Source organism: Salvelinus fontinalis, chromosome 15 (genome assembly GCF_029448725.1).
Source record: "Salvelinus fontinalis isolate EN_2023a chromosome 15, ASM2944872v1, whole genome shotgun sequence".
Classification (NCBI taxonomy): Eukaryota; Metazoa; Chordata; class Actinopteri; order Salmoniformes; family Salmonidae; genus Salvelinus; species Salvelinus fontinalis.
Genome location: NC_074679.1, coordinates 19,453,183 through 19,474,623, shown reverse-complemented (window position 1 = coordinate 19,474,623; position 21,441 = coordinate 19,453,183). Strand labels below are relative to the sequence as shown.

The window sequence follows — 21,441 nt, the reverse complement described above, 5'->3', positions numbered from 1 at the left end:
CTTGGCCTATCCACGGTGGGTACTTGAGAGGACTCATGAGGCCATAGGCTTACTGCCAAAATACGCATGAGGGGGTACTTCACGCATGAGAGGGTACTCCAGGCAGAGCTAAATTCAGTTGGTGGTACAGTAAGCGAAAAAGGTTGCGAACCATTGGAGTAGAACACTATGTCTAGTAGAGTCACCGCAAGAGGGCGATACAATGTTGTGCGCACTTACCTGACCTCAGGTACCACTGATTCAACCAATGGATCCAACATTGTTTTCAGAATTTAAAAAAATGTAATCCAAAATTAGCTAATATCTTAATTTGTCTACATGAGTAGGTGAAAATCTACTACAAATACTCAGAGATGGGTAGTATTTCTGTTATTTGTATTTGAAATACATATTTTAATTACTTCTGAGTATTTTGTGTGTTGTATTACACTGGGCTGAACTACACAACCTGTAATTTGTATTGTCAAAATACAAAATACTTTTCTATTCCATTTCTTTATAGTGGTTCACAATTTTGTTGCCCCCTTTCACCCTACATTGGTATAAAAAATCTGATGGCACTATAATGTAAAAAGAGCGTCTGCTAAATTAACTAAATGTGTATGTAAAAATGAACAATTGCAAAGCATGCTGAGTATTACTCTAATGAGCCCTGCCCCAAAATAAGGCCAATGACAATTCCCAGTGTGCTTTGCAGTTGTTAATTTTGACATATACATTAACATTTTGGTAATTTAGCAGATGCTCTTATCCAGAGTGACAGAGCTAAGGTAGATAAATAACATTATAAACTGGGGGTTCGAGCCCTGAATGCTAATTGGCTGAATGTTGATTGACCAAACGCATGCTTTTCAACCGATCGCTGCCCGCACCCGCCCGCCCAACTAGCATCACTACTCTGTAACGGTTCTGGCTTAGAATATGTGGACAACTACAAATACGTAGGTGTCTGGCTAGACTGTAAACTCTCCTTCCAGACTCATATTAAACATCTCCAATCCAAAATTAAATCTAGAATCGGCTTCCTATTTCGCAAGCAAAGCCTTCTTCACTCACGCCGCCAAACATACCCCCGTAAAACTGACTATCCTACCGATCCTCGACTTTGGCGATGTCATTTACAAAATAGTTTCCAATACTCTACTCAGCAAACTGGATGCAGTCTATCACAGTGCCATCCGTTTTGTCACCAAAGCCCCTTATACCACCCACCACTGCGACCTGTATGCTCTAGTCGGCTGGCCCTCGCTACATATTCGTCGCCAGACCCACTGGCTCCAGGTCATCTATAAGTCTATGTTAGGTAAAGCTCCGCCTTATCTCAGCTCACTGGTCACGATAACAACACCCACCCATAACACGTGCTCCAGCAGGTATATCTCACTGGTCATCCCCAAAGCCAACACCTCCTTTGGCCGCCTCTCCTTCCAGTTCTCTGCTGCCAATGACTGGGACGAATTGCAAAAATCGCTGAAGCTGGAGACTTATATTTCCCTCACTAACTTTAAACAGCAGCTATCTGAGCAGCTAACCGATCGCTGCAGCTGTACATAGCCCATCTGTAAATAGCTCACCCAATCTACCTACCTCATCCCCATATTGTTTTTATTTACTTTTCTGCTCTTTTGCACAGCACTATTTCTACTTGCACATCATCATCTGCTATTTATCACTCCACTGTTCATTTGCTAAACTGTAATTACTTCGCTACTATGGCCTATTTATTGCCTTACCTCCTCATGCCATTTGCACACACCATATATAGACTTTTTTTTTGTATTGTGTTATTGACTGTACGCTTGTTTATTCCATGTGTAACACTGTGTTGTTGTTGTGTCGCACTGCTTTGCTTTATCTTGCTCAGGTCGCAGTTGTAAATAAGAACTTGCTCTCAACTAGCTTACCTGGTTAAATAAAGGTGGAATAAAATATATACCACAAACCCTCTGGTGTGCCTTAATACTATTATAAACTGGTTACCAATGTAATTAGAGCAGTAAAAATACATGTTTTGTCATACCTGTGGTATACGGTCTCATATGCCCGGCTGTCAGCCAATCAGCATTCAGAGCTCGAACCACCCAGTTTATAATTAAGCAGTAATACACGAGGGGGTGTGGTATTTGGCCAATATACTACGGCTAAGGGCTGTTCCCACGCACGACGCATCGAACCACCCCGTTTATAACATACCGTATACCACGGGTAAGACAAAACATTTATATTTACATTTGCAAAATTATCTTCTATTTTATTTTCATACATTGGTTTTTAGGATATTTTGCAGTTGTATTCTGTCATTGTAATTTATTCCCATCCCTGGAAATATAGTCAAACTAGCTCAAAAGTATCCCACTGTAGAGACTAGCTCAAACTGCAAACCGAAGAATCTGGTTTCCACTAGGTACCTCACAGCCACAAATATAATAGAAATTCATGAAAACAAAAATTTGATTTTTGGTCTTATTGTAAGGTTAGGGTTAGGCATAAATTTATAGGTGTGATTAAAGGTCATTGTTAGGTTTAAAACCACATGTTAAGAAGGGAAATTGTAGAAATAGGCGGGGTTTAGGGCTGTGGTAACTAGTGACGACCGAAGAATATGTGCCCGCCCCGAGCTAGCTACTTCCGCATTGTTGTCACTCCCCCTCCACAGCTACTGTTGACCCTGCTGCATACACGCTTGAAACAACCAACTCATTTGCCACCCCGGGGATTACTTGTCTTTTAAATCCAGTTTGTTTGCAAGCCAATTTGCGCTGTTCTCGTTCTTGCTGCTGTAGGAGTTCTGGCGAGTCCGCAGCCACTGCTGGCCATGGAGCGAGGAAGCGGGTTTTTATTCATGAAGTATGGGACGGCAGCGTCTCTTGCGATGTTTCTGCTGGCGTACTGGTTCCGACCTCCCGGGGAGTCAAGGCTGGATGACCGGCTGGACACGGTGCTGTCCTCCCTGCTGCGGGCTGAAAGCAAAGTGGGGATTAACAACGCCAGACCCAGGGTGGCGATAGGTGAGAATACTGGATAACCAGCTAGCTAAGCTAACATTAGTTAGCTAGTTCAATTTAGCCACGTATATTAGTATTATCTCTGGTTTAGGTAACCTTGCTTTGATGCGCAGGAGAGGTGGTGCATTTTGGATGGGGTTCTGGATTGGTATGAAAACTATCTGGTAAAGCAAGCACCACCATCTTTTTATCAAACCATTTTCAAATATTGTGGTTTTATGTAGCTTTAGCTAGCTAGTGAGCCAAATACCATAATAATTAGGGAAGTAGCCTAGCTGGAATGTTTTGTTATCATTGACATTGTCAGTCAGACCCATTTGTTCCTTACTGTTCTTTGTTACATTAACTTGCCAATCCAGTACTGTACAGTAGATGTATTGGGGAAATTGAGTTAGTTGTCGTTGGTTTAGGCCTAACTAGTTTTCCATTAACCAGTGATGAACAGCTATCTGTATAGACCCTCTTTGTGGACTCTGGGACAACAAGCATGTGTTATCTCTGCATTTAGGCATAAAAACTCCTTTACAGACACTACACACGAGAGAACCCTGAGGTATTTGGAGACTACTGAAGGCATCCAGTTTTGTAACTGTCACGAGTGTTACCAGTTTTTCTGCATTCTGGCCCCAAAAGCCACTGTTAACTTAGTCAGTTATATCTGCACTGTTAACTCAGTCAGTTATCTCTGCAGACACATGGCTAGACTGAGTAAAGGTTGTGGAGATCTGGACAAGAGTCTGGTATGTGGCCCTGGGTCCAAGGAGTAATGTAGAGATTAGAGACAAGATCACATTTTATGGGTCGCAAACACATATTTAGCAGATGCTATTGCGGGTGTAGGAAAAATTATTGTTTTCCTAGCTCCAGCAATGCAGTAATATCTATATCACAAAAATACACACATCTAAAAGTAAAATGATGGAATTAAGAAATATAGAAATATTAGGATGCGCAATGTTGGAGTCCGGAGTATAAATGTTTGTGTGCGTGTGATGAGACATATAAACATTATGGACAGTATGTGGATTGAATATGTAGCATATCTTCATAATATGTAGGATAGAATAGTATATGTACTGCAATAGTTAAATAGGATGGCATTGACTAGAATACAGTATATACATATGAAATTACTAAAACAGTATGTATGCATTATTAGAGTGACCAGTGTTCCATGTCTATGTACATAGGGCAGCAGCCTCTAAGGTGCAGAGTTGAGTAACAGGGTGGTGGCCGGCTAGTGACAGTGACTAAGTTCAGGAACTGGGTGGAGGCCGGTTAGTGATGGCTATTTAACAGTCTGATTGCCTTTGAGATAGAGGCTGTTTTTCAGTCTCTCGATCCCAGCATTGATGCACCTGTACTGACCTCGCCTTCTGGATGATAGCGGGGTGAACAGGCCATGGCTCGGGTGTTTGATGCCCTTGGTTTGATGCCCTTGATGATCTTTTTGGCCTTCCTGTGACATCGGGTGCAGTAGGTGTCCTGGAGAGCAGGAAGTGCGCCCCCGGTGATGCATTGGGCAGACTGCATCACCCTCTGGAGAGCCCTGCTGTTACGGACGGCCCAGTGCTCACTAGGCGGTGATACAGCCCAACAGGAATGGGAGACATCATGGCATAGGCCAGACATAACCTCACCCCTCATATACTCAGTATTGCACATCCCCATTTCTCTGAACCTTGAATATAATGCTGTTGCACAACTGTATAATTCAATATCAGTGATTCCTGTACCTTGCACAAGCCTTTTGTTTTACACAGTTAGTTACATGAGTGCAATTACGCTACGTGAGTATACAGTAGTCACTTATGAGTGACTTTGCAGTAATGATTGTGTTTTGACAAGGGGGGGTTGGGGGGTGCTGATATAGTGAGCTCACTGCAGGGATTGGGGACTGTTGTGCAGGGGGCATCGAATTATGTTCCCTCAAATACTGTTACCTTCCTGTCTCTGTCTCCAGGTTTGGGGGTTGTGTTGTGATTGTCTACAGTATTAAATACTGTTACCTTCCTCTCTCTGTCTCTGTCTCCAGGTTTAGGGGTTGTGTTGTGATTGTCTGCAGTATTAAATACTGTTACCTTCTCCTCTCCCTCCAGGTTTAGGGGTTGTGTTGTGATTGTCTGCAGTATTAAATACTGTTACCTTCTCCTCTCCCTCCAGGTTTAGGGGTTGTGTTGTGATTGTCTGCAGTATTAAATACTGTTACCTTCTCCTCTCCCTCCAGGTTTAGGGGTTGTGTTGTGATTGTCTACAGTATTAAATACTGTTACCTTCTCCTCTCCCTCCAGGTTTAGGGGTTGTGTTGTGATTGTCTGCAGTATTAAATACTGTTACCTTCTCCTCTCCCTCCAGGTTTATGGGTTGTGTTGTGATTGTCTGCAGTATTTAATACTGTTACCTTCTCCTCTCCCTCCAGGTTTATGGGTTGTGTTGTGATTGTCTGCAGTATTAAATACTGTTACCTTCTCCTCTCCCTCCAGGTTTAGGGGGTTGTGTAGACATTCTCGTGGACGGGGTGAGGTTGCTGAATAAGATCGGCCTTCCACCCACAGACCAGCCTCTACATCATGACTACATAGAGAACGCTGATCAGCTGGCAGAGAGCTTCGCTTACTTCTTCGTCCCGGGAGCCGCTGCAGAGTGAGTGGCCAAGCACTGCGTGGTGTTAAATAACTGAAGAACAAAGTTAGAAGGCAAAGGCGCTTGAAACACGCGAGTGTGTGAAACAAATAGACGAGGGGGGATATTTCTAGTTGAGGAGCAACATGGTGTTAGCAGGGTACACACTCAGAGTCAAGGTCCTGATACGCTACCACACCTTGTAGACTAAGGCATTCATCATAATTAATAGTCTAACGCCGTTCCTCTCACACCTTCTCATATCAACAATCTTTGGCTTGGACTCCAGTTATCATCCATTTCTGTGTAAAGGGGCAGTCTGCAGCTGCTACATTAATGATACGTACAGTGCCTTCAGAAAGTTATACATTGAGAGTTTGTGTCACTGACCTACACACAATACCCCATAATGTCAAAGTGGAGTTATGTACTTAGACATTTTTACAAATTAATTTGAAAGTGAAACGCTGAAATGTCTGAGTATTCAACCCCTTTGTTATGGCAGACCTAAATACGTTCAACAGTAAATGTGCTTAATAAGTTGCATGGACTCACTCTGTCTGCAATAATAGTGTTTAACATGATTCTTGAATGACTACCTCATCTCTGCCCCACACATACATATTATCTGTAAGGTCTCTCAGTTGAGCAGTGAATTTCAAACCGATTCAACCACAAAGACCAGGGAGGTTTTCCAATCCCTCGCAAAGAAGGGCACCTATTGGTAGTTGGGTAAAAATAGAAAAAGGAAGACATTGAATATCCCTTTGAGCATGGTGAAGTTATTAATTACACTTTAGATGGTGTATCAATATACCTAGTCACTACAAAGATACAGGCGTCCTTCGTTGCCGGAGAGGAAGGAAACCACTCAGGGATTTCACCATAAGGCCAATGGTGACTTCAAAACATTTAGAGTTTAATGGCTGTGATGGGAGAAAACTGAGGATGGATCAACAACATTGTACAATTAACAAAAATATAAACGCAAGAATAAGGGTGTGGATCAGAAAACCAGTCAGTATCTGGTGTGACCACCATTTTCCTCATGCAGCGCAACACACATTTACATAGAGGTGATCAGGCTGTTTATTGTGGCACGTGGAATGTTGTCCTGCTCCTCTTCAATGGCTGTGTGAAGTTGCTGGATATTGGTGGGAACTGGAACACACTGTCGATCCAGAGCATCCCACACATGCTCAATGGGTGACATGTCTGAGTACGCAGGCCTTGGAAGAACTGGGACATTTTCAGCTTCAAGGAATTGTGTACAGACCTTTGTGACATGTGGCCGTGCATTACCATGCTGAAACAGGAGGTGATGGCGGAGGATGAATGGCACGAAATTTGGCCTCAGGATCTCGTCACCGTATCTCTGTGCATTAAAAATTCTATCAATAAAATGCAATTGTGTTGGTTGTCCGTAGCTTATGCATGCGCATACCACCGCCACCATGGGGCACTCTGTTCACAACGTTGACATCAGCAAACCGCTCGCGCACACAACGCCATTCACGCTGTCTGCCATCTGGCCAGTATAGTTGAAACCGGGATTCATCCGTGAAACGCACATTTCTCCAGCGTGCCAGTGGCCATTGTGCAAACCTGCAGTTTTTTTTATTTTTAAAATAAATTTTACCCCCTTTTCTCCCCAATTTTTGTGGTATCCAATCGCTAGTAATTACTATCTTGTCTCATCGCTACAACTGCCGTACGGGCTCGGGAGAGACGAAGGTTGAAAGCCATGCGTCCTCCGAAGCACAACCCAACCAAGCCGCACTGCTTCTTAACACAGCGCGCCTCCAACCCGGAAGCCAGCCGCACCAATGTGTCGGAGGAAACACCGTGCACCTGGCCCCCTTGGTTAGCGCGCACTGCGCCCGGCCCGCCACAGGAGTCGCTGGAGCGCGATGAGACAAGGATATCCCTACCGGCCAAACCCTCCCTAACCCGGACGACGCTAGGCCAATTGTGCGTCGCCCCACGGACCTCCTGGTCGCGGCCGGCTGCGACAGAGCCTGGGCGCGAACCCAGAGACTCTGCTGGCGCTGCGATGCAGTGCCCTAGACCACTGCGCCACCCGGGAGGCACGCAAACCTGCAGTTTCATCAGCTGTCTGGGTGGCTAGTCCCAGACATTCCCGCAGGTGAAGAACCATGATGTGGAGGTCCTGGGCTGGCGTGGTTACACATACTGCCAAATACTCTAAAATGATATGGAGGTGGCTTATGGAAGATAAATTAACATTAAATTCTCTGGCAACAGCTTTGTTGAACATTCCTGCAGCCAGCATGCCAATTGCAGGCTCCCTCAACTTGAGACATCTGTGGCATTGTGTTGTGACAACTGCACATTATAGTGGCCTTTTATTATCCTTAGCACAAGGTACACCTGTGTAATGATTATGCTGTTTAATCAGCTTCTTGATATGCCACATCTGTCAGGTGGATGGATAATCTTGGCAAAGAAGAAATGATCATTAACTGGGAAACAAATTTGTACACAATTTGAGAGAAATATGCTTTTTATGCATATGAAACATTTCTGGGATCTTTTATTTCAGCACATGAATCATGGGACCAACACAACATGTTTTTTGTTGTTCAGTGTAGTTACTCCATAATGCTAACCTAATTGACACAGTGAAAAGAAGGAAGCCTGTACAGGATTTTAAAAGAATATTCCAAAACATGCATCCTGTTTGCAACAAGGCATTAAATGAATACTGCAAACAATGTGGCACCGCAATGCATGTTTGGGCTAAATCCAATACAACACATTACTGAGTACCACTCTCCATATTTTTAACCATAGTGGTGGATGCATCATGTTATGGGTATGTGTAACAGTATAGCTTCCGTCCCTCTCCTCACCCCGAACCAGGGACCCTCTGCACACATCAACAACTGACACCCACGAAGCATCGTTACCATCGCTCCACAAAAGCCGCGGCCCTTGCAGAGCAAGGGGAACAACTACTTCAAGGTCTCAGAGCGAGTGACGTCACCGATTGAAACGCTATTAGCGCGCACCGCCACTAACTAGCTAGCCATTTCACATCGGTTACATATGCTTGTAATCATTAAGGACTGGGGAGCTTTTCAAGATAAAAAATCATCAGAATGCAGCTAAGCACAGGCAAGATCCTAGAGGAAAACCTGGTTCAGTCTGTTTTCCACCAGACACTGGGAGATGAATTCACCTTTCAGCAGGACAATAACCAAGCCAAATCTACACTGGAGTTACTTACCAAGAAGACGGTGAATTTTCCAATATGGCCGAGTTACAGTTTTGACTTAAATCTACTTAAAAATCTATGGCAAGACTTGAAAATGGCTGTCTAGCATTGGCCAACAACCAATTTGACAAAGCTAGGTTCAACGGTCACACCTCATCAGAAACCAAAATATAATAGCATTTTACTTCAATGTTTGTAAACATTGTAAATGTAAACCAACACTGTTTAGCCTCAAAATATGGATAAAACAATAATTTTGATATCATGGATGGTCAGTTCTTGCATCCATAGATCAGTCTAAGTATTTGAGTGGTTACTCCCTCCCCCACCTTTCTCCAGGCCCCTCCCTCGGATATTTACCAAAACAGAGGCAGGGTGTCCAGTTTTATTGTTCGAAATGTAGATTGGCCCAACAAGTAGCTAGCTAGCTGCCAAACATGGCTCTGGTTTTCTCTCAATGCTAGCTCCCTTTTCAGTTGCAGTGTAGCATAGCTATGTGCTCAGTGTGTGGAACTAAGTTGTAATGAAAAGTCTGAGTTCCTTTCTCACCATGGAGCTGTCAGTCTGTGTATACTGATGCACTGTGGCTTGATGGTACCAGGGTTGGGGGTCACTGACTGGCTAATTCTAAATTTCAGCAAGTAAACTGAAATTCCAATTCAATCATTTAAAAAATATATAATTCTCAATAAAATGAGAAGCTATTTAAAACATTTTTTGAATTTCTTTTCAAATCACTTCCTGAATAGGGTGACTTCAACTCAAATGACCCCAACCCTGGTTGATACTAATATGTAGAGAAGAGAAAGGCCCAGAGTCATGCAACAGGTGCTGCCCGGGCACCACTAACCGTAATCAAACTCTAATCTACCTGATGCTGTGACTCATCCTGTAGGTTAATCTGATTATACTGAGGCCAAGTATGCATCACAAACACACACACACTTCTAGGAAGTTTCTGGGTATGGTTTTGTAATGCTTTTTAAGCAGTGATGTTTCTACCTTCTAACCTTCCCTTTTTCTGGTACCTCCTTCCCCCACCTCTTCTCTCAGGCGGTTTGTGATGAACAACACCCTGTTCAGTCAGCTGGTCGAGACATCTCGTGAGTTGCCCGGCAACCGCTGGTCCATAGGTGGCAACGCCCCAGTGATGGCTGGTCGAATGGCAACCGAGGGCTGCGACGTGTTGCTAGGGGGGAGCTTTAGCCCTGACTTCGCTGATGTACTGTCCCAGCACATCACAGGTACACACACACACACACACACATACATACATCACAGTTACATACCTAACATCTCCCTCCTTGATTCCATTCCCCACCTCTCACCCCTCTCGCTGTTTGTCCAGTTGCAGGTAATGTGGTGGAGGAGCCTGATATCCATCTGATCCTGGAGTACCCATCTGGAGCCACCTGGGGCCAGTACACCGCCCGCAGGGCCAACAGGTGTGTGTCTGCCCAACAGGTGTGTGTGTGTGTGCGTATCTATGTGTGGACCTACTAGTGATGCATCTTATACTGGTACCACTGTAATATCACGGTACCAAAATGTCATGATACTTATGATGCCAACATTTTAAAATACGTACAAAAAAGATTGCAGTTTTGAAAGTGCAGTAACTACAGTTGACTGGTATTTTGGACACAGTAATTGCAGAATAACTGTAGTGTAATGCAGTTGAACTACAGTTATACTGCACCCAAACTGCAGTTACGCTGCAAAATTACTGCACTAAAAAACCTGCTTCTCTCAGCATCCCCTACCAGCCCTCACTCGCCTGCTTCTCTCAGCATCCCCTACCAGCCCTCACGCGCCTGCTTCTCTCAGCATCCCCTACCAGCCCTCATGCTCCTGCTTCTCTCAGCATCCCCTACCAGCCCTCACTCAGCTGCTTCTCTCAGCATCCCCTACCAGCCCTCACTCGCCTGCTTCTCTCAGCATCCCCTACCAGCCCTCACGCGCCTGCTTCTCTCAGCATCCCCTACCAGCCCTCATGCTCCTGCTTCTCTCAGCATCCCCTACCAGCCCTCACTCAGCTGCTTCTCTCAGCATCCCCTACCAGCCCTCACTCAGCTGCTTCTCTCAGCATCCCCTACCAGCCCTCACGCACCTGCTTCTCTCAGCATCCCCTACCAGCCCACACTCACCTGCTTCTCTCAGCATCCCCCACCAGCCCTTACTCAGCTGCTTCCCTCAGCATCCCCTACCAGCCCTTACTCACCTGCTTCTCTCCGTCTGCTCTTCATGCACGTCTATTCCTCAGTCAGAGTTTGATATATCATTTAGCTGTTATGGCGCGCGGGGATCCAGACCCTCATGAGTCTTCTGTTAGATTTGTACATTTTGTTAAATTGGAGCAGCGAGCAATGTTGATACGTTGTATCATTTCATGGCCTGTTATAACTGAGAGCACAGACCAGTCTGAGTAGACTGCAAGTTCACTGTCATGCAGCCTCTGAGTGTCAGAGAGGGAAAGGCATGCTTTACAGCAAAGAAAATGACTTGTCTCTTGCCTAAACGGTTAAAAGAATATGACTCATATTAACGGAGGGCACGTTTTTTCATTATATCAGGATTCGCACGCATTTGAAATAATTTCACAAACCATGTTTAAAACTAATCCCAGGTCGCTCATTTTTGGTTTGATAACGAACAACGTTGTTCAGTCATGTTACCTAGCTAGCTAACAACCTGGTAACTTGACAGTAGGTTTAGGCAAATTTGATTAATACAGGAAGAAAGTAAAAGGGTCTGCTACTCATGAGATGTGCTTCAAAAGGTAGGATTCGTATAGTCCTAATGGAAGCCTAAACTATATCAAAAATCTATTTATTTCTGCTGCTCCTTCAATTCTGTTTGGTGCCCAACATTTTAAAAGTAGGGAGCAGTGTGTGTGTCTGTGGGAGAGCGAGGGTGTTGTGTTTTTATGAGTGAGGGAGACAGTGGGTGTCTGTGTTAACTGAAGAGTATAGAAGGTTTCATGCAGTGTTTTCCCCTTACTGATAATGACATGCAGATCATTATGCAGTGTTTTCCCCTTACATGCATAATGATCTGCATGTCATTGTCAGTATGTCACAGGAGGTTGGTGACACCTTAATTGGGAAGGACGGGCTCGTGGTAATAGCTGTTGCAGAATGAGTGGAATGGTATCAAACGCACAGTTTCTATGTGTTTGATGCCATTCCATTTGCGTTGTTCCTTGTTCCAGCTATTATTATGAGCCGTCCTTCCTTCAGCAGCCTCCACTGATGTATTTTCCTCCAGCCAAATTGCAGGTAGGCCTTTGCAAATATGAGCAAATCAGCCATTCTATGCAGTATTCTACTGAACATTGTGACGTTAAATTCAATGTGTTGTATTGAGTAGAAGTGTGAATTTCAATGACATGTTTTTGGAGAATGTTTAGAAAACATGAACAAGCGTTTGGGAGACTGGGTGAACAGGATGTTTAATTTTTCTTACCGCGGTATCGCGATACTACTCGCTCACAGGTCGAAGTGTTTGTTGATTGGCTGTGGCCAATCATGGTCAGACCGATGCCGACATGAGGCGCCTAAAAATTGTAGACAAATTTGAATATAGGCTAAACGGCAGTCATGTTTGACAAATATAATTTAGGATCATTATTAGTACACTACATGACCAAAAGTATGTGACACCTGCTCGTCGCACATCTCATGCCGAAATCATGGGCATTAATATGGAGTTCGTCCTCCCCCTTTGCTGCAATAAAAACCTCCACTCTTCTAGGATGATGGAACATTGCTGTGGACACTTGCCTCCATTCAGCCTCGAGCATTAGTGAAGTCGGGCACTGCTGGGTGATTGGGCCTGACTTGCAGTCGGCGTTCCAATTAATCCCAAAGGTGTTCGATTGGGTTGAGGTCAGGGCTCTGTGCAAGCCAGTCAAGTTCTTCCACACCGATCTCGACAAACCATTTCTGTATGGACCTCACTTTTGTGCACTGGGGCATTGTCATGCTGAAACAGGAAAGGGCCTTCCAACTTTGTGGCAACAGTTTGGGGAAGCACATAATCGTCTAGAATGTCATTGTATGCGTTAAGATTTCCCTTCACTGGAACTAAGGAGCCTAGCCCGAACCATGAAAAACAGCCCCAGACCATTATTCCTCCTCCACCAAACTTTACAGTTGGCACTATGCATTGGGGCAGGTAGTGTTCTCCTGGCATCCGCCAAACCCAGATTCGTCCGTTGGACTCCCAGATGGTGAAGCGTGATTCATCACTCCAGAGAACGCGCTACCACTGCTCTAAAGTCCAATGGCGGCGAGCTTTACACCACTCCAGCCAACACTTGTCATTGCGCGTGGTGATCTTAGGCTTGTGTGCGGCTGCTCGGCCATGGAAACCCATTTCATGAGGCTCACGACGGAACAGTACTTGTTCTGAAATTGTTTCCAGGGGCATTTTGGACTCGGTCGAGAGTGTTGAAACCCAAGGATAGACGATTTTTACGTGCTTCAGCACTCGGCAGTCCCGTTCTGTGAGCTCGTGTGGTCTACCACTTCGGCTGATCTGTTGTTGCTCTTAGATGTTTCCACTTCACAATAACACACTTACAGTTGACCCGAGCAGCTCTAGCAGGGCAGACATTTGACGAACTGACTTGTTGGAAAGGTGGCATCCTATGACTGTGCCACGTTGAAAGACACTGAGCTCTTCAGTAAGGCTATTCTACTGGCAGTGTTTGACTATGGAGTCACCTCTCAGTAGTGGGTGTGGCTGGAATAGCCGAATCCACTCATTTGAAGGGGTATCCACATACTTTTGTATGTACAGTGCATTCGGAAAGTATTCAGACCTTGACTTTTTCCACATTTTGTTACGTTAGTCTTATTCTAAAATTGATTAAATAGTTTTTTCCCCTCATCAATCTACCACAATACCCCATAATGACAAAGCAAAAACTGTTTAAGATGTTTTTGCAAATGTATTAAAAATAAAACACTATCACATTTACATAAGTATTCAGACCCTTTCCTCAGTACTTTGTTGAAGGACCTTTGGCAGCGATTACAGCCTAGTCTTGTTGGGTATGACACTACAAGCTTGGCACACCTGTATTTGGGGAGTTTCTCCCATTTATTTTCTGCAGATCTCCTTCAGCTCTGTCAGGTTGGATGGGGAGCGTTGCTGCACAGCTTTTTTCAGGTCTCTCCAGAGATGTTCGATCAGGGTGGGCCACTCAAGGACATTGAGACTTGTCCTGAAGCCACTCCTGCGTTGTCTTGGCTGTGTGCTTAGGGTCGTTGTCCTTTTGGAAGGTGAACCGTAGCTCCATTCTGAGGTCCTGAGTGCTCTGGAGCTCAAGGATGTCTCTGTACTTTGCTCCGGTCATCTTTGCCTCAATCCTGACTAGTCTCCCAGTCCCTGCCACTGAAAAACATCCCCACAAAATGATGCTGCAACCACCATGTTTCACCATTGGGATGGTGCCATGTTTCCTCCAGACGTGACGCTTGGCATTCAGGCCAAAGAGTTCAATCTTGGTTTCATCAGACCAGAGAATCTTGTTTCTCATGGTCAGAGTCCTTTCGGTGCCTTTTGGCAAACTCCAAGCGGGCTGTCATGTGCCTTTTACTGAGGAGTGGCTTCCGTCTGGCCATCTACCATAAAGGCCTGATTGGTGGAGTGCTGCAGAGATGGTTGTCCTTCTGGAAGGTTCTCCCATCTCCACAGAGGAACTCTGGAGCTCTGTCGAAGTGAACATCGGGTTCTTGGTCTCCTCCCTGACCAAGGCCCTTCTTCCCTGGTTGCTCGGTTTGGCCGGGTGGCGAGCTCTAGGAAGAGTCTTGGTGGTTCCAAACTTCTTCCGTTTTTAAGAATGAGGCCACTGTGTTCTTGGAGACCTTCAATGCTTCAGACATTTTTTGGTACCTTTCCCCAGATCTGTGCCTCGACATAATCTTGTCTTGGAGCTCTACAGACAATTCCTTTGACCTCATGGCTTGGTTTTTGCTTTGACATGCACTGTCAACTGTGGGACATTATATAGATCGGTGTGTGTTTGTGGACATGATTTGGAAAAGCAATCAATTGAATTTACCACAGGTGAACTCTAATCAAGTTGTAGGAACACCTTAAGGATGATCAATGGAAACAGAATGCACCTGAGCCCAATTTCGAGTATCATAGCAAAGGGTCTGAATACTTATGTAAATAAGATATTTGTTTTATTTTTTTAATAAAAAAAACAGGAGGTATTCTTTTTCTAAACCAGTTTTCACTTTGTCATTTATGAGATATTGTGTGGAGATTAGTGAGGATTTGAATCCATTTTAGAATAAGGCTGTAACGTAACAAAATGTGGAAAAAGTGAAGGGGTCTGAATACTGTCTATATTTGAGGCAGTGTTCGTTCTGATAGGAGAGAAAGGCCTGTTGCGCACTGCAATGTCACCCACCTTGCAATCTGAGCGGTGGCAGTCAACATTTTGAAACTATTGAACCATAAACTTAAGTGTTTAAAATATGGATGTTTTTTTATCATTTTATGAGGTGTGTCTTCCCTTGTTCCAACCATAGGAATGTTAAGGGTATTCTTTTATAAACACTTCCTCATATGCCATTGAAACCAGTATTTCTCTCGTTCTCAACATTCTTTCGATGTCCAGCAGCCAAAGACAGTCCTAGTCATATTAACAACCCACTCTTGTTGTTGCATCTTTAAATCTTCCCTCTTTCTACAATACTGAAAGATATTTTCATCTGTCATATGAAACCACTTGCATTTGCAGTACACTTTTGAGAACAGTGTTTTCCGGCTAATTGCGCTTTCGAACATTTGTGCTTCTAGCCTACTGCCGTGTCGCATTGCTGCGTTTACAATGTGAAGAAATAGTTTATCAACATTCAGCTAAACTTCTCGATCTGTTGCATCAGCCTCATTTGCTTTTTTTGCTGTACAGTGGTTTTATAAATGTTTAAAATATTTATTTATTGCACAGAACGACAAGATGACCAATAGAATAGGTGCAATGCATGTGAGAAGGACCCGATCACATGACGAGCATTGTCTAATAAGAATTGAGATATCTGTGAGTGCCATGTGAGTGAGAGGTGCTTCTGAACTCAGCGATTGGCAGGCGGGAGAAGGGAATTCATTATTATATTCAGCCCAAGGGCACAATGGCCACTTTGGCCGCAAGGCATAGATTCTTTTAGGGAATTATGGCCACACAAGGGCGTCGATGCCGGGAAATTCGAGGCCTGAAGTACCTGTAATATAGTCCATTATGACCGTTGCCTTGTGCCACTAACGTATGTGTGTGTGTGTGCAGGTACATAGTCCACAGCGATGACCATAACCCATACCTAGCGTCACTGGAGGACTTTGAGGATAAGCTGCAGGACTTCCATCCTGACCTGCTGGTGATGGGCGGGCTCCAAATGATGGACAGCTTCCCCTTCCGACAGGGTGAGGGGATACTTCACCACCTTGTCCGCCACTAAGCTAGGTCTCCAATAGGGAGGCCTGGGCCCGTATCCACAAAGCCTTTGAGTAGGAGTGTTGTTCTAGGATTCATTTTGATCTAAAAGATAAAGCTGATAAGATTACATGGACAGGCGGGGACCTGATCCTGAATCAGCACTCCTACTCTGAGACGCTTTGTGGATACTGGCTCGGAGGGGTTTTCAGAGCAGTGCTGGTTCCCATTGAGTAACAACAGACTGTTGGTATTTTAGTGGTTTGTGTTGCTGTGAGGGAGATTGAGGGGAGGGTTGTTTTCCAGTGATGTGCAGACTGTTGGTATTAAAGGGGATTAACATGCCTGCCTCTATACAGTAGCTCTGTAGCCTCAGACACACAGGCCACTGGCCCTCAGTCGGCGTGGGAAAGCACATATCGGGAGTGTTTGTGTGTTGCGGTGCATCCGATGTTGTGTCAACAGGCCTTTGTGATGTCAGACTGGTTTAACTACTTTTGCTAATTTATCTTTCGCTCTCTCTTCAGGTGAGAGGAAACACCTGCTCTCTCGGCTGGGCAATCTCCTCTCCTCCTCCTCCCCTCGGACGGGCGTCCATTTTGAGATGGCCAGCTTCGTGGATGAGGGTCTAATGGGGGACCTGCTGCGTCTGGTCCTGCCCAATGCCGACTCCCTGGGGATGAACGAGCAGGAGCTGCCCAACCTGCTCAGCCTGTTGAGGGGCTCTAACGTCACCGTACTCTCTGACCCTAACCCCCGCGTTGCTACTGTCCTCGACCAGATGAGGGAGCTCTACCGCCTGGTCAACCAGCACTACCGCGATGCTAATGAGGATAGCGGCGTGGACGCTAATGCAGCTAGCGCTAAAGGCCGGCCGCTGTCCAGGCTCCACGTGCACACGTTGGCGTTCCAGGCCATGATCGTGACGCGTGGCTCCCAGTGGAAGAACACCATGTCAGCCGTGGCCAAGGCCTCGCTTACCGCCAACCGCCACGTGTGCGGCTCGCCGGACATCGACCCCAGCAAAGCGCGGCTCATCATGGACGAGTCATTCTCTGTGAGCCGGCAGGAGGGCAGCCAGCGGATCCCTCTAGAGGAGACCAGGCCTGTCAGCTGCTGGGACGAGGATGACTATGAGATCTGTGTGGCCCCCAACCTGGTGTGCACAGATGTTTACCAGACTGCAGGGGGAGGGGACAACATCTCTGCCGCAGGACTGGTGCTGCAGATCTGAGCCAACTTTAGGGACCAACGGCTAACTCTAACAAAGAGATCCCCTAACATGTGAAGTCTTTTATCATTCTGGTTTTAGGTGTGTTTATTGTGTTGCCGGTGCAATGCAAACGCTGGGTGCAGTGTGTCTGGCAGGGCTGAGCCTACTCCTCTTCTGTGCTTTTAGTTGTCCTCTGCCTCCTCTCCTCCTCCTCTTTCTCCTGTCCTCTGCCTCTTCTCCTCCTGTGCTCCTCTTTCTCCTGTCCTCTCTCTGAGCAGTATGACCTGACACATCCACATACACTCACTCATTCCATCAGGTGGAGCTCATCTCATAATGTCACTCATATCATATGGGACCTATTTCCCCAACCAGGGCCACGTTCCGTAGCCAAATGTTGCAGATAGAAATACCACGAATAGAGCCGACGTGATTCCTTACTCTACATGTCAGAGGCATATTTGTTCTACATAGCATATTTCTATCTGAATATCCAAAATGTTGCGTCCTGCTGAACGCGCCCCCATGTGTTTTTCCTCTGACGTGTGTGTTAAGGTCCAGACACTGATCACATACACATGACATATCCACTCCCTGTAGAGCATTACATAAATACATATCTGGTGTCCATAGCTATTCCATTCTGTCCCAGGATATCCAGGCACAAAACAAACATTCCATCAGTTTCACCATTTCAGCCAACAACATTCTATTGTTTTTCCTCAAGGGAACGTTCAATTGTTTTCTCTCAGGGGAAAGCTTTTGTTTGATATCTGACTCTTTTCATGTTAACCTGATTTAGAGCTGGTGGCATATGGGTCTTATCTCATGTGTCTAGCTAAGCAGTAGAAAAGGGAATTTAAATGTGTTAGCTCAGTGTTGCGTGATGATTCTTCCTCAGTCTGTCCTGTACACATAATGCATTGTAATGTTGTCATCTTCAGTCTGAATACTATGTAATGATTGATGACAACCACAGGGAGTGTTTCTCTGTTATGTCTGTAATGTGAAAGAGAAACTTTTTTACCTTTAACATGAGCATGTATTCTTCTCATAACCTCCTCACTCTCCGTATACTGCCTGCATCCTATCATATCATTGAGTCATACACACATTAGGTGCTTAAGTTGTGTGTTTGAATGATTATTGCATGGGCCACATACAAGGCGCTTTGGATAAAAGCATCTGCAAATTAAGTATGATATCAGCCAAACAAGTTTGTGTCATTTAGATGTACTCTCTGCAGAACAGCCCATATGATCTCTTTACCTTGGCATATGATCTCTTTACCTGGGCCCATATTCATAAATCTTCTCGGAGTAGGAGTAATTATCTAGGATCAGTTATCTTTTAGCTCATAGGCAATTGATTAAGTTTCCATGGACCTGATCCTAGATCAGCACTTCTACTATGGAACTCCTTATGAATACAGGCCCTGTTCTGAAGGGAGACTGGGTGCATCCTAACAGTCTAAGTGGCTTTCTCTCCTTGTTTCCTTTATTTAATTGGCACTGATCAGAAAGAACTACATCTATCCCCCAATCATATAAGATGAGTGCAGATGGAAGGGAGGAAGCCGCTGTGTACAACTGACATGCAGCATGAAGCCTGTAGGCTTGACAGGGTTCCTCCACTGTCCTTTTAAGGCGGCTGCATTTATTTCCAGACAACACCATGCCACTCCAAGCTGAGTCCACCCCTCTGGGTGACTGATGTGCGTGCGTGTGTTCCTGCTTCTCGGCAACTGCTTGTACACACCCATGCTGTGTGTGTGTATGTATTTGCGTGAGTGTCCATGCTTTCAGAATATATTTGCGCGAGTGAATGAATGTGTGTGTTCCTCTGGCCAGCTGATGTAATTGTTGTCTCAGGGATTAGCTGACCTGTGCTGTTAAGGTGTGGAATATCTGGGTCCTGCTTTCTGGAGGCTAGCCACTTCCAGATGGATCGCAGTACATGGAAGGAAGGATGGCTCATGGCCAGGTGAATTGGTTTGTTCAGAGTGACTTGGGCGAAATAAAGAAAAACACATTCCATCTTCTGGTGTCTATCCTGTCTGTTATTTACAGAAAGTTACTTTCAGCTCATCCAAGCCATGTCTGAAATTGTCAAACCCACAATGAGGACACACTTAAAGGGTAGACCCTTTTCATTGGTGTGTTGAAAGATACTGAGCCATTATTGAATGACATTTTCCAGATTTGTGAAATTAATGCTATTTGGCGACATCTGCTGTTCTGATTGTTGGGAATTTATTCAAGCTGCCGTCAATCAAAATCAACATGGGTCACTACTTTTCAAATGTTTAGTTGTTTACATGGTTACACAAATACTCCCGAGTCGATATTCACGTAATAAGGAATACCCCTCGACCACGCCCGCAAATTGGGGATAAAACATTTTCAATTGACCCCCATTGTAAAAGAGACAACTTTTTTGTAATACTGAAATAACAAAACATGCCGAAAGCTGATTTGTTGTTCAATGTACACTGAACAAAAAATATAAATGCAACTTGCTAAATTTTCAAAGATTATACTGAGCTACAGTTCACATAAGGAAATCAGTCAATTGAAATAAATGAATTAGGCCCTAATCTATGGATGTCCCATGACTGGGAATAGAGATATGCATCTGTTAGACACAGACGCCTTTTAAAACAGGTCGGGGTGTGGATCAGAAAACCAGTCAGTATCTGGTGGGACCACCATTTGCCTCATGCAGGCGCCACATCTTCGCATAGGCTGTTGGTCCACTCCTCTCCCATAGGGTGGCCCACAATTGACCCAGTGTCGTCCGGGTTATGGGTTGGCCTGCGTAGGCCGTCATTGTAAATAAGAATTTGTTCTTAGCTGACTTGCCTAGATAAATAAACAATTCAATGGTGGTGCGAATTTGCTGGATAGCCCTGCTGGAAAATCCAGTTTAGAACCGTAGCGGTGCGTTGTACAATCACTGGCATAGCTCCCCCTCCCCTCATGCCGTGTGACCGTGATATATAGGCCTAAAGGCCGGGACAATAAGAAGACACAGTGGCAACTATACCTTTGTTTTATTTTATTTAACTAGGCAAGTCGGTTCAGAACAAAATCTTATTTTACAATGACGGCTTACCCCCCCGACCAAACCCTCCCCTAACCTAGACGACCCTAGGCCAATTGTGCGCCGCCCTATGGGACTCCAGATCACGGCCGGTTGTGATACAGCCCGGGATCGAACCAGGTGATGCCTCTAGCACTGAGATGCAGTGCCTTAGACCGCTGTGCCACTTGGATAGCAACCTCTGTCCAGTGAAGTCCACAAAGCATATTGCATGTACAGCAACAGACAGTTACATGACCTACAGCATGGTCAAGCAAGTTCATGTTGACGACATTTTCGGACTACTAAACAACTATTGATTTAGAACCATGGAGAGTTACTGTAAGTCGCAAAGAAAACAGGAGCTGCCTCCACTATTCCAGCACCATTTCAACTTCAAATCACCTCTGCTTAGTCTAATACAGTAACAACTAAAAGATACCAAAAACGATTTAGTCCAATCAACGTCAACTAAATATGATGTGGGTGTCCATGTTTCTGATTTCTGTGTGCAAGTAGAAAAACATGTTGACTCACGAAACAGTCTATCACTCTGTCATACAGTACACGCTTTTATTATTTGTTGTCCTAGGCTACCTGGTTAAAATTCTTGCTGGCTAGCCTAACTTCCAATCATGGGCAACGTTAGCTAGTTAACATTAGCCTCCTACATCTAATTTCCATCCTCCCGAGCCAGGGGCACAACAATGTATGAATTAATGGTTGGATCAGAATCGCTATTATAATCATTGGCCAGTATGGATCCCTATCTCCATCCATCGCTAATTTTAGGAAAGGGACAATTTTAGATAGCTGGCTAGCTAGCCACCGG

General features: G+C 44.9%; 1 protein-coding gene across 1 annotated transcript; it reads left to right on the top strand.

The window, feature by feature from the left end:
• Positions 1–2,615: 2,615 nt before the first annotated feature.
• Positions 2,616–19,564, top strand: LOC129811506 (ADP-dependent glucokinase-like). Its single transcript, XM_055862869.1, has 6 exons — positions 2,616–3,008; positions 5,489–5,648; positions 9,919–10,109; positions 10,214–10,310; positions 16,169–16,305; positions 16,843–19,564. The coding sequence occupies exons 1-6, from the start codon at positions 2,816–2,818 to the stop codon at positions 17,547–17,549; spliced, it is 1,485 nt and encodes a 494-aa protein (XP_055718844.1). The 5' UTR covers positions 2,616–2,815; the 3' UTR covers positions 17,550–19,564.
• The last annotated feature ends 1,877 nt before the right edge of the window (positions 19,565–21,441 follow it).

Bases quoted from the DNA above. Each gene is read 5' to 3' on its own strand.
- LOC129811506 (XM_055862869.1), top strand. From the start codon at position 2,816: ATGGAGCGAGGAAGCGGGTTTTTATTCATGAAGTATGGGACGGCAGCG. The intron at 3,009-5,488 runs GTGAGAATACTG...CTCTCCCTCCAG, and splicing joins CAGACCCAGGGTGGCGATAG to GTTTAGGGGGTTGTGTAGAC. The intron at 10,311-16,168 runs GTGTGTGTCTGC...GTGTGTGTGCAG, and splicing joins ACCGCCCGCAGGGCCAACAG to GTACATAGTCCACAGCGATG.